This window comes from Patiria miniata, unplaced genomic scaffold (genome assembly GCF_015706575.1).
Source record: "Patiria miniata isolate m_02_andy unplaced genomic scaffold, ASM1570657v1 HiC_scaffold_7, whole genome shotgun sequence".
Classification (NCBI taxonomy): Eukaryota; Metazoa; Echinodermata; class Asteroidea; order Valvatida; family Asterinidae; genus Patiria; species Patiria miniata.
The window spans coordinates 43,204,852-43,222,159 of NW_024037074.1; the positions used below are offsets into that span (position 1 = coordinate 43,204,852).

Genomic DNA, 17,308 nt, shown 5'->3' on the forward strand with positions numbered 1-17,308 from the left:
AGGTGAGGCAAGGGTTTAAAAACCCATGCCGATCGCGCGCTCGGACAGGTTTGGGAAAACTTTCCAATTGGTCAAAAAGCTAAAATAATGATATCATCTTCGGAAAAGCCAATCAGAAAAGGAGTACTGGGCTAACATTCTTGAGGGAATGTGGCCAGCTTGGGATTGACCAATCTGGTCCTCCTTTTATGACTCAATGGTCAGCGTGATCGAACTTCCTTGAATTGAAACAATGGAAGCTGTGAACTTTTGAAGGAAAACTTAGATTCGTGGAGTGACGCAATGTCTTAGATGTCCTTCTGAACAGGACGTGGTCAGCGCGGAGGAGGCCCACTTACTAAGAATTCCAACCACACACCGTGGGAATGGGACAAAACATCTGGTCGGACCAAATTTTTAAAATGGTTCCAAATTTAACAGGGTCCGACATATTTATTTCTGTACATACAGCATTGCACCTAGTAAACCCATAGTCAGTTCCAATCTTGTACGAACTTCGTCATGTACTTGCATTGAGAACATATCTGAGTGCAATATGTGGCTTCGATGGCCGGGACTTTTGAGTGCAGATTATTAGTTTCAGTTTCACGATTAAATGTTGACTATTTTTGGCTTGTCATTCTCTGTCTTGCCGTTTTTGTATTCATGATGTGCATGCGATTGTTTTGTATACCCGCGCACTGGTGCGACCAAATTTTGCTGGGCCCTCCATCCCCCGGCCATCGGCAAATGTTGCGCAGAGATGACAGCTGGAGATGACAACATTGACCGGGGAGCTCAAACAATGAGCACACGATTTCGACCCGAGTATTCGATTTCGTCTCGTCTACGCCCAATCGTGTTATTCAGAAATCAAATGCGTCTAATGCCACACAATTTGTTCAATTTCGTCATACTTCGTAGTGATATCTTTAAAGACATAGAGGACTCTAATACGAATAAGTTTCTACTTTTGTTTTTCCTTATTTCTTCATAAATGTGTCGTTTCTTTTGATCTTCTTAAAATATGCAAGACTGAATATTTTAGGCATATTACCTGGGGATTTATGAGTTATCGATTCGTGGATTTTGACATTTACTTTTTTCATTTTTTCACTTTTTATTTTAGTTTGTTTATGTTAAATAACGTTGCTTTGTTGATCTTTACCTTTTCCTAGTAACTCTTCTTTGAGTTCAGTGCTCTGCTTTTATCCGAAAAAAAACATGCGAGCGAATGTGTCAAATTATGCTTGGGAACAAGAGGAAAATGCTTTAGAACACACCAGACTTAATTCAGTTTATAGAAGTTTTCCTTGCAATTGATTACACACTTGTGAAGGGGTATACTGTAAAAATTCACTGCACATCATGCACTTGTGGACTAGCTGATATTTGTCCCAGAATCAGGAACACCTGAGGCACTATTTTATGCACCTCAGGTGCTAGTTGACTCGACTAACACATACCGACTAGTACATGAAATCGCGAATACTTGAGGCACCTCCATCACTTCACGTACATTAAGCGCTGCCGCAGTGACATGCACCTGCTGAGACAGTTTGAAGAAAGATCAAGCGCCCGTGCTTGCGATGTACACGGACCACTTGAGGTATTAGTTGATGCTTCTATTCAAATGAAGATTGATCGGATGGCAAAATGCATGCATACATTGCACGCGGTTAAAAAGTGGAAACAAGTCGAAAAGGAAATATAAATCCCAAGGTGATCTTGTAAAAAATGTTGCATACAAACAATGAGATGGTGGAGTCAATTACACAATAATTAAGTAGAAAAATGTGTCTATCAGTTTTGTTTATCAACAAACTGTTTTAACACTGAAAATGTGAGTAATATATATATACTTTATCAAACACCAATATAATTTAAAAAAAAAATATTTTAGAGAACAGAGAATTCTTTTTCCAAACAAAAAGTTTGTTTACGTACATGTAGTTAGAAAAAAAATTAAAATTTCAGGTTTTTTTAAATGTAAGAAATCATGTGTGACATTATGTTACATTTAAGCAATATTTCCGACATTCATTATTCACATCATCGCATAAACTACAAAAAGGAATAACGCCAAATTTACAAGACCAGCACTACACCTGACATAAAAAATCTTAATTGACAATTATTAAATTCTCCCCCCCCCAAAAAAAAAAATCAAATTGCCCAGAAATTCCCCACTAACAAGGGGCAAAGTTTCAAGTTTTAGGCAATATTTGTATTTAAACTAGTGTAACTCTTTATTCATTGTCAGGTGTAGTTCAGGGATGTATTAACCCCTGAGGGATTAAGCTGACCTTTTAATAATAAGCAAACTTGTACAGGTATGCTTTATGTTACATTTTAAAAATATCCTTCAAACAAGATATTGCTCTTATCCCCTAAACTTTTGTTTTGTTAAAAAAAAATCAGAATGACAAAACGTTAACAAGAAAATTTTAAAAAAAGTTTCCAATTACTGTTTAGACTATGGAGTAAAAAGTGGAATGTTGATTGTTTGTTTTTTAAATGTTCCATATTACTCAACATAATTAGCTAGTTATGATATTCAGCTATACCAAACCAATCCATATCACCATGTTAGGAAACACAAAGATTAAAGCGCAGATTATATGCACATAAAGCAAAAATTAACCTTCACCAAACAGGTCCACAGTTTTTGATTCAGGAATAACTACATTGAAAATTGGAATGGCGACTGATTTTTTTAAGGACAAAGTCTGAACCAATCCCACAAGTGCAGTCTTCAAATCGATCGGTTACAGGAACAAGTCCACATGCTTTCATTAGAGCCCGAAATTGTCGCCTGAATAAAGCTCAATTATGTAATCCTTTAATTTTCTTCAAAGTTGAAATGTTTAATAAGTACCGCACTTGGAATAAGGCCAAAAAAAATAGTCGGTCTCTGGTCAGACCGAAGTTCCGGAATTGATGCGGCAACGCGTTTTTTTTTTTTTTTTTGCTTTTTTTTTTTTCAAGCTTGAATTGTACAGACAAGGTGGGTACTATTTTGCTCTTTTGTGTCCTCATTATACATTGGTGTCCTCCATATTTTGCCTTGGTGTCCTTTATCATTTGCCTTGGTGCAATTTCCCATACCTTGGTGCTCCTTGATACAAAAATTTGAGGAGGTGCAGCAATAGAGGGCGCTATTGTAGCTTCCGTGTTAATCGAAGAAAAAAAAAGTTGACGCGCATGATTAAAATCGACACGCGCGCTGACCAGAGACCGGTTTGGGTTTTTTTGGCCTAAGTGTTTACAAATAATGAATGTTTGTGACTGCAATGGAAAGAATAATTTCATGAGGTGACAGGTGAATATTCCATTCCACAAGGCGAAGCCGAGTGGAATGGAACATTTCATCCGTATCACGATCCTAGGAGAGCCAGGCAAAAACACGTCCTGCCCCACCTCGTTTCTGGTTCTGAATTGCCCGCTCTGGGTGATTTTATTGTTCAAACTGCAAGCCGAGCGTATTACATAATCGGACTATTTAATTAACAAAAGGATGGAGTACACAAAGCATACCATGAAACATCTGACCGTAACATTCCGTCACCTAATGAAATTACTCTTTCCATTGCACGAATCTGAAACATTCATTATTTTGTTTTGTGTAATACCTGCATACATCCTTGTAATCTGATTGGTTGACTTGCTAACTGGTACCTACATCAATGTTCTACTTTTTTAGATGGCAATAACTGGCGGTTCACTTCCAATATCCGATTTATTCAGAACGGTTGGACAAGTTCGAAACTAGCCTATCATTATTCAATTTATCTTGGTTAAAATCTGTTCCACAAGTAAGTTAAACACTTTCATATCCAATTTGTGTATTTTAAAAACTGTTCTCAAAAAGTTCAGACCTACCCTATTCAAATTCGTCTAATCGTTTGGCAGCATATCCTATTTGCTTGTTTATTTATTTATTTATGTGTTTATTTCGTGTTATTTCACCAGGGTTGCCCCATCAGTTGTCAATGAATTGTTCTCCTGGGGGCCCTGGTTTACATTTGAAAAAACATGATACTCGGAAAAAAGTACTCGACTACAACACTGGTTTTACCGTAGGTATACACATCGTCGCTCAATGATTTATTTACGGGTAGAGATGACCGAGATTCGAATAATATTGCTACGCTGTAGCGCTAGCATCATCTACACATACTTTCGCTTTTGCTTCTATCGGGTGCTACTATAACCTGTTGAAGTTCTTTTAGTACAAAAATCATTCAAATCAATCATGTTTTAATTTTCAAGTAACAGAATTTTAAACACAACCGCAGTTTTAAAGTTTTGTCCACGGATCACAAAAAGGTAAGCGTTCTTTCAGCAAAACGAAAACTTCACAAATCACATACATGTACGGATGCTGTGTGAATTGTTTTCGTTTTGCATCAAGCGCTGGACTGATCTTCAATTTTCATCAGGCCAGTGGCTCGGTGTTCTCCACACAGTCCGGCATCATAGCACGCCCGGTTTGTAACAACCCGCGTGAGACCAATCAGCTTAAAGGTTGTACATGTAGTTGTTACCTGTCAAATTGAATCCATCAAGCTACAGGCATGGGCGTCGCGAGGGGGGGGGGGGGGGGCAAGAGGGGGCACTTGCCCCCCCCCCCCTGGAAAAGCAAAAAAAAAAAAAAAAAAGAGGCGCGAAGACAAAGTGGTGTAAATTTAATGAGTTGGGGGGGGGGCAAAATGTCCCTGCCCCCCTCTAAAACTGATAAATCGAGAATGTGTTGAGAAATACAAGCATTTTTTGGCAAAATTTTTTTTTGCCCCCCTCTAGAAAAACATCCTGGCGACGCCCATGGCTACAGGTATAGCTATGCAAATCATGCATGTGCCAAACAGTTCGGTGTAGTACAGGGCGACAATTAATACATGACCAACGTGACAATCAAATTATTGATTTTAATGCTCGAATAGTCTTTGGATAACCCCAAAATTGAACAGAAACTTGAATTAACATGAAACTAATTTGCAAAAAGTTGATATGGTGTGTCTCGGCGGTTAATTTCCTGAGTTTCGAGAATTGGGAGCATTAATCGGGGGTCTTTGGTATTTGGCGAAGCGGGGATGGGGCGAAGCGGGGATGGGGCGAAGCGGGGATGGGGCAACCTCGTGCCCCGTGGGTACGATCTTGCAGCGCCATGTTGTTTCCCATCATGCCTTGTTACGATAAGTGTAAAGAACTAGCACGCGCCCCTGGAGTCGAGGCTGGGGATGGGGCGAAGCGGAGATGGGGCGAAGTGGTTAGGGGCGAAGTGGAAATGGGCGAAGCGTCCGACAACCGGTAACGGTGTGTTAAATTATTTCCAGCTAGAGAGTTCTTTTCAAACCTCTTATTTTGATATTAGCGATTCAATTCATTATATCCATTTTACTAAGATAAATGTACATTTTTGGTAATTTTATCATCATTAATTTTTATTTGAAATTTAATTTCTATGCAAACAATGTTAAAAAGTGTGATATTTCTGCATGATGTAATCCGAAATGACCCGTCTGGCCGAAAGACCGCGTAGCTCGGTAAAATTTAGTTTAAAGAAAATGTGGGCTGGTACCCTGTTCAATACATCGTTCTCGACACAGTACTTTGGATTAGTCAGGTAGTCATGCACTTTTGTACATCAACACAAAATGTGTGCACAAAACTCAGTACACGACGTGCAAGACGTCACCGGTAATGAATATTTTTTTTGTAGAATTAGTCTTATTTTAAGTAATTAATACTCTTTTTGTGAGCTTTGTGTACATGCACTTTATTATACTTCTGATGTTTTGTAATCAAAGAGCCAGGTGCTCAAGATTAATGTCAAACAGGGCATGCAATTGTCGTGTCATCTGCTCGGAACTTAGTCGAGTCGGAGTCGGACTTCACGAGAACGTGCACACTCTGACACTGCAGGGTACACTGCACAATGCATTAGCCATTGTCGAAATAGGGAGTGTCTAGCGCTGTACCCCCCCCCCCCCCCCCCGCGCCTAGCACAGGAAAGAGTGCTGCATTAAACTTCAACTTTTTTTCATTCGCCATTTAACCTCAGTGATGGTAAGACCTAGACCCGTGAACGTGGCGTTGTAAGACCGTAAGTCCTTAAAAACACTGAAGTGTATGGCATATTATTTGAAAGACAAAGACAAAATATGCGGAAAAAGTTCCATACTCGATCGCCACTTTTTTCAATTAATTTTCTAGCGCCAAAAGTTAGATCTTTTATGGTTATTCCTCCACTTTCCCTCCTCTACTCTCACCCTCTCCTTTCCTTAATTTCTATTTATTAATCAGTCAGTTACTTCATCGAGATTCGAACCTCGGACGCTTGCTTGATACACGAGACTCTTAACCGCTAGGCCGTGCACGGTCGCTGTTGCAATAATCAATCTTTGGACGTATTTGAAGTATCCATTGAAATAAACTAAATATTCATGAAAAAATAAATATTCATAATGACGTATTGCACTATCATTGGCCGGCTCATGGGACGTCATGGTTTAAATATCGATGTCATGCGTACAACGTACCGCTGTTCCAGACACTTCAATCAGTTTTGACCGGCTGCTTCAACTTGGTTCTGCACGATGTGTGCATCCAAAAATGTGCTCTAAAAACACATTTTTCCTAATTTTTTTACACCTTAACACAACTTTCTGGATTCCTCTTGGTTGAACTCACAAGGTGAGGCGACAATTAATATGTTTGGCAGCAGATAAATTGATGATCGAGTATGGAACTTTTCCCAAATATGCAATTGGCCCACATTAAAAAAAAAATGGGGTTGTTGTTGTTGTTGTTGGGTGGGGTGGGGTGGGGGGGGGGAGACTGGAAACACATCCAAATGTTATGTCCTGCATATCCATAGACTGTTCATGGATACCCTCAATGATATTTGCCCAAAGATGTCCCATCATGCTCAGGATAGAGTGGCATGATGGGATTTACATGTAGGCCTATTGGTAATCCTTACTTTTAGGACACCTCTATTTTTTAAGAGTTCTGTTCAAAACTGACTTTTGCAGATGACTGTCCAGTACCAAGGTGACTTTTGCAGGCTAAAAGTCCCCAAGATGGTGGATGAATTCCACAAAAAATTATGCGAGGCTGGGCCTGAGTTTTGGTGGGCACGGTGGGTTTGGGGATTGTAAAAAAAAAAACATTTTGGAGGGAGAATCATTTTTCTTGTTGGTTATAGTTGTGCTTTATTTGATTGTAGATTGATTGTGATTGCATAGATTTTAATTTTCAAAGTACATGTAGTACATTTTTTTCCTTTTGAGAGGTAAATAAAACTGACTGGAATTTTTCAGTTGAAACGTTATCATTTGGTACACATGCAGTGCACACTAGTCCCGCTCGCTTCTTTTTTCCTGCCCACTTTCTTTGGACATAAAAGTATCAGCAAAAGACACAAGAAACTGGAAGAATCCATCCACCATCTTGGGGAAAAAAGGGGCGCCTCCTTCATTTTTTCAAAAAGCTCGGATGAGAAACTGGGCTATTTTTTCTTGGCCTAAAATGAGTATGCTTTTGTTCCCTACACATGACTCAGGCAGTAGACTCTACTGTGTGTAGTTTTTAGATTCTGTTGGATTCAGCAGGCTTCATCTTAAATCTCATCCTTTGGCAACTGTTGGACACTGTTACAATTATCAGGGGTAGTAGGAAACAATGACAGGGGAGTGGGGGAGGGCCATGGGGAACCCTTGAGCAGTTTACACTGTCTCCTCTCCAACTAAAGATGGCTGAGTGGCTTTATGATGTATTGTTCAGAGTCTGAAGTGTTTTGGGCACATTGTGTTCATGGACTCCCTATAAACCCAAGTAGTCCATACTACAAGACTGGACTGGGAACATAACCAATTAAGCTGTATACAATACGGTATCCGAAATAGCATCATTAGGCAGTCACAGTTCAGTGAACCAGTGCAGACTGTGGTCACCATGTAGGATTTCTTGCTGCTTTTGCTTCTGCTCAATACTGTGTAGTCACCTCCATTTGGTGGTTATCGCGCATGGACTGTGTTGTTGAGAAGGTTTTCAGGTGGAGTTAGGTTAACTTGTGTACAGTGAAGGAACCAGGGAAAGATTTCCATTGTATACGAAGTTCACTCAACACCCTGTGTACAAACCCTATGAGATTGGACTGAAAAAATTCAAGTGTTTTCTAAGAAAATGCTTGTATTTTCTCACTGCTCAAATTGACTTTGATGACATGAAATTGCTATCTGGGGGCTTGTTAGTCAATACAGAGGAAAATTAGTGAAGTTTGTATATGGAAATCTTTCCGGAACCAGTAGTCACTGTGGGCACATTCCATAGATAGACTGCTAATTTTGTTTGTCCAAAGTATTTGTACAGAGAATGTTATTAATGCTAGTGCTTGCTAGCTATCCTCGGCCTTTTGCTTCTTGTACATGTAGCCTTAAAATGTGAATGCTCACTGACATGGTGGCTGTATGACAAGTCCAGGCATGGAGTGGTTCCTACGATCAGCTGATTTCCTCTTTTTTATTCCCATGTCTACCTTTAACAATTGAAAAACACTTCTAAATCTTAGAAATTTCTCTATTTTTGGTGACTTTACAGTTGCATGCCTGCAAGCCCTGCTTTGCTGAATTTCTCTATTTCTCATTTCTCCAAAGCAGTCGGTATGCTTTCATTGGAGTACAAGTTGCCTGATTCAGATCCGGGATCAGAAGCAGTCAAATTTCTGATCTTAACGATAACAAATATCCTGACATGATCTAGAAATTCCAGAAAATGATCATAACGCGGAGGATTAAAATGTTATAATTTCATACAGACCAGAGGCTAGTTAAGTTTGGCTTTGCAGCACTTGGCAATTTCTGAATTTTGTAAGGAAGTTTAACCGACTATTCTCTAACAATCCATAATTCATTGCTCATGATATTGTTCCTACAGCAGGTAGTTCTGCATGCCTTTCTGTAGCAGGTTCTCAAAGTGACGATGTCCAGCAATATTCATCTTGAGGTTGCATCAAACCAGGTAGGAGGAGACGAAAGTGCATGTCATGTACTCGTATAGTGTTCTTGCAATTGTATGAGGCACAAGTGTTTGTAAGTGCCATATGGGTCCCAGCAGGGAACCAGTCACAAGTTACATGTATATGTATGGCTTATGGCTTCATAGTTTGGTTGGTAACCTGTTCATTAGTAAATATGCATGCTTAGCACTCCATAAAATGGTCCCATAGTCATGGCTTTTTGATGTTCCCATTGGAAATCGATTTGTGTAGATGCAAGTGACCTCTCTAGGGTCTAGCTATGTCGAGAAGGAAATTCTAAACCATTAGAGTAACTTAAGATCAATGCAAAATGTCGTCTGTCTTTGCTGGTTACATTTGGGAATAATCATGAAAAGGGCTTAAAATAAATTAGCAACTAATGAAATGTAAATGGGCGTACCTTTTGGTCACATTGGTATACAAGAGGAATCCCTTTGCTGTGATGTGGTGCTGGATATTTTGTTGTTGTAAAGTGGGCTTATATTCATTTATTTTGGTGGTTTTAAAAGGGCATTGTCATTTATGATGCAATGTTTTTTGGGGGGGTAATTTGGGTTGGTACATGTGAGGAGCTCATATTCCGTTTGAATGAGATTCTGTATGAATACCAATACTCATTTTCCATTTTTCTTGACAATTTGTTTTGTTTTGCCTCTTGGTGTACCTTTTGTGTTAACCCGGGGCACCTTCATAATAACGGTGAATGAATATTTTGCTCCATAGAGCTAGCTTTTTTGTTATTCAGAAATTGAAACTAATATTGTTGAATATTGCAAAAAGCAATACAATTATATTTAGAAATAAACTGCATCATTATATTGACTGCTCTTTTATTTCTTTTCCCTTTGCTTCCTGCCCATCTTTGTTCTGTGCTTTTCTTGCTGTTGTGTTGCTTCTATGTACATGTACATCCCACTCTCTTCGCCATAAATGTCACGCTTTGCACTCATGTTGGGACACACCTAAAACGCTCATTGGATCATTCCAACAATCACTGCATCCTCATTGGTTGTACGCTCATCCGACCAAACCATTGTTGCCCCGGGGGGAATTCCTCATCAGCTGCGGCAAGATCTGTCTCAGATTGTTGATAATTTCACCTTGCTGGATATCTTGAGCAAAGAGGAGCAGGAATTGGTCTTGGAGACGAAGATCAGTAGCATTAAGAGGAAGAATGAGGAAAGAATGCGCAGACATCAGGTAAAAACGGCAAGACTTTCTGAGAATGTAGACAAGAAAATGTTTAGTTTTTAGTGCTGTCCACTTCCGAGTAATTTAATATTCGACTTTTCGAAACTGGGTTTGACCGAATATTTGAATATTCGAAAGTTGCCGATCGAGTTTACACATGCCAGCTGCAACTGCGTGCGGCGCCCGTCAAATGTTGCAGGCGAAATGCGCCGGGTAAAATTTGCAAGCTGGAATGAGTAGCAGTAAGTATTTATAACTGTCAAAGGCTTGAGGATGAGAACAATGAACCGGCATCAACAAAAAAGTTGCTGTTCCCGTTGACAAACAGTGGCATCTGACAATAAGGCGTTGTAACTTTACAATTGAAATTACATCATTGTCGTGGGCGTGCATAGGTTTTTCTCCTTTTGAATATTCGCACCAGTGTAAAGCTATTTAAATATTCTGATGATCGAATACTCAAATATTCGGGACAGCCCTACTAGTTGTACAAATGTGAAATATTTCAAATCTGTCTTTCACTCTTGAGTTGCTTTGATCTATGTCTTAAACCACGTTAATTTTTTTGCAGTTCAAAACTTATCAATTTCCAGTATAACATATATAACTTTCAATATTGGGTTTTTGCCCTTTACCTACGTATTTTTATAAACACTGCATACTCAGTGTAAGAAAAAATCACTCGGGTGGGACTCGAACCCATGACCTCCTGCTTACTAGCGCAGACGTCTTACCGCTCAACCACTTAGCCTGCCAGGTTCGGCTGGCTATGTATAACTTTAAGCTACGTACATGAATTGTCAAATGCAAGCAACATCTAGGTACCCACATACAGTCATGGTCCGTGGTTCTACTATAACTAAGTTCATTCATTAAAACATTTGAAAAATTACAAATTTTTATATTTTTTGCCTTCTCATTGGGTGTTCAAATAGGATGTCAGCTTAAAATATCTCAAATAAAAATTTGCATGGTTCATACGAGTGCATGTTTATGTGTGTCACCCAGCTGTACACAAATTGATCTTTTGATTTGGTTGCAATATTAAATATTTGTTTCTTGTGCATGTATTGGGCTTTTGTTAACTGGGCTTGTTTATGAAGAAGTGAATTCCATAGAATAACTTGTGTAGTTACAGTCGCAAAATGATTTTTTTCTCCAAATTAAAAAGGTAGTATGGCATTTGTTTGCACTGTTGTCTGCTTGAATCATATACATTGTAACATGTGGGATGTTATGTTAATAACCTCTGAACTCTGGGAAGTTTTTCATGTGTCTTAACAAGCAGCCAAAATCGGTGAAGGTGCTTTATTTTTCAATGTCAGCAACAAAGATAAATATGTGAAACAACTGATATTGTGGAAAAGTGATTCATATATTATGCCGTTAAATATCTTTGGTCCAAAATACACGTAAAAAAATAATAACGTAATCTGTATTGGAAAATAACTTTTCCTTAATAAGCCCTGTATGAAAAAATAATAATCTCTTAAAGCTCTGCAACACTCTATTCCTTCAGAATCACAGTTTGTTAGATTTTGAAAGAAATGTCCAGCTGATTTACTTCTTTTTCTCTCTTCTTTCTTTTTATTCTAAATCTGTTTTGTTCCTCGTGTCTATCTTTGGTTCTTGGCGCTAGAGTTCTCATTATTTTACCGGATTGCTTTTGCGATTACTTTGACAGGAAATCGAAGAAGATAAACTGCAAGCATCACGCGAAGGTAGCACAGTCTCAAGCCCCTCGTCACTAATGAGCCAAACACCCCCTCCAGACCAAACCATGAACTCCCCTGTACAGCAATCAACCAGTCCGTCATGGGACAGTGGGGCTGCATCACTAGCATCATCCATTGACAAACACGGGGAGGATAGCAGTGGCGGATGGGACCAAGGAAACACAGGATGGAAGGATGCGTGGGAAGGAGAGAGGGGAACAGGGAGTGGTGGAGCCAAACGAAGACAAGATGCTCCTCAGGTTTGTGGTAGACTCTTAACCCTGAACCTTCCAGGTAGTTTGTCTGGAAAACCCTGCCCAGTGCAACACTGGTCAAAGTGAGCAGCCTGCCCAGTGTAGCAAGATCCAACAGGTCAAAACTCTCAAAGCCAAACTGCCTCAGAGTCTGTGGTCCCCAACTGCAGCAGGATACAGCAGTGGCATTGTTCAATGGGACTAGCTCACATTGTTTTAGAATTGGCTGCTTATGCACCTGTGTTGCTGGTGCCACCAGCTTGTACACCTGTTACGCTGTGTTGCATGGCAGGGTTCAGTTTACTCCTCGGTTCATGAGTCCAGGTACATGTCTGATTCAAAATCCTATGTGTAACAGCTATGCAGTCTGTGTCCTTATTCCATTTCATGGCTTGAAACTCACATTGCAAAGCTTAGACTGAGCCTGACAAGGCTCTCCTAACCACAGAAGAATTCTCTTGTGATCATCTTTCTGTGCTATAAGTTCTAGCAAAGAAATTCAATGCTTAATTTGTAAGCCAAGAATCGTTTGTAATTTGACGCATGAACACAAGCAAACACTTCTTGCTAACTTGGGACAAACAGTACTCTCAGCGCAGAATTGGCTGGTATAGGGCGGTGTCCGAAACGGGCTTCCAGAGCTACGGTTGCATCTATTGTCGGCACGTCCCCGTGTATTTTCAATGGGCGCAGACCTGGACCTAGCTCTAGACAGTTGATCCGGATGCAGCCTAGTTGGCAATGATTCTTAGCTTAAAGTATTAAGCGGAGCTATGAATAGGGCCCTGGCTGCATGTGTCTTAAAGGCATATAGGATCATTTACATTTGTCTCAAAAGTCTATCGAATTATTATCAAAAAGCTTTATTGCATTACAGATCGTACTGGTACTAAACACCCCGTGAAATTATTCCCTCTGGCTTGCTGTCATTTAGAAAGAATCAAGAAATGTAGGTGACTTCCAACGATCAGTCAGTTGACTGACTTTTGGAAATAAAGGGTGCTGTTGACAAAATCGTGTTCTATGATCAAAAGACTGTGCATGGTTTTTCACTGTTTTCTCAAAAAGTATAATATCCACTGAGCTGAAACTTCAACAGGATAGGTTTTGAACATTCTTCTTTGGATTTTGAGTGGTGTTGTTATTGGAACAAACAAAATACATGAAAAGCAAATGATCCTTTATGCCTTTAACCCTCCTATGCAAACATAAATTCTGTACCAAGTTGTCCTTGCAGTCAAAATCAATCAAGTGACTGTTCTCAACCCTTAAGAATTCCCAGTCCACATAAAGCAGGATTGACTGCCTTGGACTGCTTAAGTAACTTGATACAGCTATGATTTGACTCCAGGAGATTGATAAAACAGCTGTGACCACATCTTGCCTGCTTTGTCTGTTGACCCAGTTTGACTAGAGAAAGTATTTGCTTGACATATGATCTGACTGCTGGTGACTAGCCTTTGTTAAACGTATACCAGAGGGGAAGTGGAAGTGAATTTTGCCTGTCTGTGACTGATTAAATAGCAGGAAGGTAATAGATTGGAGCTGCCCATGGATTTAAGCAACCCTCTTTGTCAAAAGAGCGTTGAATGCGTGCTTCTTCATTCTATTCACTGGTTTAGTGTTTGGATTTGTCTGTGTTTTCATATCTGTGTCCAGCCTACAGATCCCAGCTCAGTCAAGTCTCACACTGATTTAATAGAGGTTAATAGATTTGAGCTGCCCATGGATTTAAGCAACCCGCTTTGTCAAAAGAGCATTGAATGTGTGCCTCCTCTTTGTATTCTCTTGATTAGTGTATAAATTTGTCTTCTTTTCATTTCTGTGTCCAGCCTACAGAGCCCAGCTCAGTCAAGTCTCACACTGAGACAGTAGAGATTGACCTGCACACTGAAGGCAAAGGGCTGGGCTTTGGGGTCATGAACTTCCCTGGTATCGGTGTGACAGTCAAAACCATCTTGCCTGATGGAGTAGCTGGAAAGGTAAGAGTTAGCCATGTCTGAATAACGTGGATACGGCTTGTTATTGCACATAATGCCAATGGAAGCGGCTAAAGCCGTTTCCCACAGACACGGGTGGCACTGCAGGCCTTTGCCAAGTCATTTGGACGCAGTCTTAAGCCCGGTTCATACTTCACGCGAAAGCGAAGCAAAATTCCTAACGGCAACAATACATTCGAAGCGCGTCCACCATTGTTGACGACATGAATTTCGCTTCGCACTTGCTTTCGCGTGAAGTATGAACTGGGCTAAAGTATTGTCATTGTTTCCATTGATTGGTTGAGGTCGTTGGCTTCCGATATGAACCGTCTCAGTGGTAATGTAGGGAGAGATATAGTACAGCACTTGAATACCGTGTGCCTGGTGAACATTCAAAATGGCATAGGAATTGGTCATGAAAAGCCCTAATTTGGTCCTGCAAAAGTTAAGGAAAAGTCATTAGTTTTTGCCTAAATGTTGGCCCCAACAACAAGAAAATATGATAGGAGTAACGGAGACTTTGAAGCAATGCATTTATTGTTTCGATTCAAAATAAGTATGACTTTTTCTTTGGATGTACAGTAAATGGAACCTGATTTAAAGTTCTGTTAAACCCAATTCTCATTCACAGATGTACTGGTTGTTTTCAAGTGTTATCAAATTTACTTTCTTTGTTCTTATGAGTTATTGTTTTTTTTTATTGTTTAGGATGGACGTTTACATTCAGGTGATCTGCTGCTCCAAATTAACGACACAAATGTGGAAGCCAAGAGCCTGAATGAGGTCTACGCCATCCTGAAGCAGTGCCAAGGAGACGTCAGGCTGGTCGTGTCGAGAGAAATTATGGAGGTGAGATTCTAAAGTTGACATTGAGGGGTGAAATTAGCAACAAAACTGCTCAGACAAAATGAACTAACAAGGTATTTTGTTTAACTTTAGTTTTGCAAAGTGTTACAATTGTTACTGACACAATTCTAGTATTTAAGACCTATAAACAACCAAAATGCAATAAAAACATGTCATTCTGAGGTACCAGAGATTGAACTTCTTAGTAATATTTTGGACTTCACACTGACAAGTTATTCTAGCAGTTTGACTAAACACATCTGCCCTTCTCCAGGCATATACCAGTGTTAAGGACTCGAGTCTGAGTCCGTCTCAAGTTGTAATTTCGGTGACTCGGACTTGACTTGAGTCACATTGGCAAAAGATTGGACGTCATAACTTGGACGTAACACTAATGACTAGTATGTCACATTTTTTTTTTTCAAATATTCTCTTTTTAAAAACATAATTCCTGTTTTTATTTCCCAAAGTAACATTAAAGCAATGCTAAGGAACCTTGAGCACACAAATCATACTGCACCACTGTCGAGGTGCTGTTGCAAATAATGATGTTTGTTATTAAATACCCCCTCCCTGTTTCCCTGGAGAGCGCATCGCTTATCACATTGCATCACATTGCTTACCAACAGCGCATCATATCGCTTACATGTATGTGTCCATGTACCGGTACGTGCACATCCATTGTGACTTGGACTCGGACTTGAATCAAATGACTTGTGACTCAAACTCAGCCTTAAATCAAATGAATCAAGACATTGCATTCAGACTGGACCGAAGTGACTTGAGACTCGGACTCAACTAAAGTTACTCGACCACAACAATACCAAAAATAGTTGGAAATGCTCAACTGTTATTCCATTCTTTGCTTAAGCAGTTGAAATGATGTTACATGTATGCTACACATCTGGGAATGAAACATTTTGTGAACAGATTTTGGACAATTTCTGACCCCTAAGGTATCAAGAGGACCACCCAGCCAGAGAAGAGAAGGTCAACGAAGGGGTCCTCCGAAGGACACATCATCAAGACCAAAAAAAGAGGTTGGTGTAAAAACTGTTAGGAAACATGACAGGCATTTATTGTGTAGAGGTTATCCAAGGGTAGTCTAGTTTCTGTTGAATTGTTGGATATTGTTGGGTATACACTGCAAAGAGAAACCTTTTTTGTAGCTGTCCAATTCTGCTGAATTTGTACTACCATCACCTCTGATGTACATGTACATGGTAGGATAACTGCACAGGAAATTGGTCGACTTCGGTCAACTAAGGTTAACATTATGAAAATAATGTGCAGACAAAAAGAACATGTACGAAAAAAAGATACAGCTTCATTGTCTGTGCATTAAATTTGTCCATTTTAAGCATACATTTAAGGCATCAAATGAATTTCTTCGCACAACCTGGTCTGACTCCATAAATTGTGAATATTTCAAGTATAAGTCAGTTTTGTCATGTTTGGTTGGACAAGAGATAGAGCACTGTTTCCCAACTCCACCCCCCATTTTTTTGAAATTCCAATTCCTGACTTGTTGAGTTTTGTTTTCTGACCTCCATACCCTCCACCCATCTGCCTTTCCCTGCATGTCACCTTACCCCCAATACTGCCCCTGCATGCCCCTGCCCCTGGGTGTCTGTCTGGGTGTCTGTCTGGGTGTTTATGTGGGGTTCTTGTTGAGCAGGCTTTGCTGGTGACATTTCAGAATGACAGGATGGAACGGGAGCCCAAGGTGAAACGCAAAGTGGTGATGCGTGGTGGCAACCAAGAGGTATACTGCTTGGATGTTGGCCTGATAAGCATGCCGTTAACCCTTGGCTGACCACAGTTCCCTCGCTGGCTAAAAGTTGCCTGATCAACTTCTTTTTTGTAAAGTCTTTTCTTGTCTTTCACCTCTGATGACCCTTGTTCGATTCCAGCCAGATTCATTCTATGGGTTTCAATCTCTGTCCCAACCTGACTATCCAGATTATTTTTCTTTTTGAAGCTCAAAACAGGAATCTCTTTTCTCATCTTCGTGTATTCAAAGCGTGAACTGTGCTAAGGGCCGGTCTCAATACATATCCAGGACGAGTTCCAGACAAGTTGTGGACATTGTATCAGGTATAAGTTGCAGGATTTTGAACAACTTCCCCGCAATGAAGTTATCGCTATTAATGAGTCAAGCAGTTGCTGCCAAAAATTCCCCAGAAAAATATGCCGATCTTCTTCCGGACAAAGTGAATGATTGTATCAAATTCGGTTTTGCTCTTCACCGACGTATTAACACTGTATACTCGGTGTGTACCTCCCGAGTGAAAGTTGGAA

The 17,308-nt window shown here is 40.0% G+C and overlaps 1 protein-coding gene across 8 annotated transcripts in view; it reads left to right on the forward strand.

The window, feature by feature from the left end:
* Nucleotides 1–5,612: 5,612 nt before the first annotated feature.
* LOC119744768 (coiled-coil domain-containing protein 9-like) overlaps nucleotides 5,613–17,308 on the forward strand; it is a 31,170-nt gene continuing 19,474 nt past the window's right edge. Inside the window, exons 1-8 of one of the 8 annotated variants that reach the window (XM_038220883.1) lie at nucleotides 5,613–5,679; nucleotides 8,920–9,003; nucleotides 10,085–10,222; nucleotides 11,898–12,188; nucleotides 14,015–14,164; nucleotides 14,870–15,010; nucleotides 15,964–16,047; nucleotides 16,686–16,772. In XM_038220883.1, the coding sequence (XP_038076811.1) occupies nucleotides 8,965–9,003; nucleotides 10,085–10,222; nucleotides 11,898–12,188; nucleotides 14,015–14,164; nucleotides 14,870–15,010; nucleotides 15,964–16,047; nucleotides 16,686–16,772 (930 nt within the window). In that variant the 5' untranslated portion in view covers nucleotides 5,613–5,679; nucleotides 8,920–8,964. Of the gene's footprint in view, nucleotides 5,680–7,261; nucleotides 8,039–8,919; nucleotides 9,004–10,084; nucleotides 10,223–11,897; nucleotides 12,189–14,014; nucleotides 14,165–14,869; nucleotides 15,011–15,963; nucleotides 16,048–16,685; nucleotides 16,773–17,308 lie in introns of those variants that run through there. The other 7 variants (XM_038220889.1, XM_038220886.1, XM_038220885.1 and 4 more) reach the window with 7 other exon arrangements.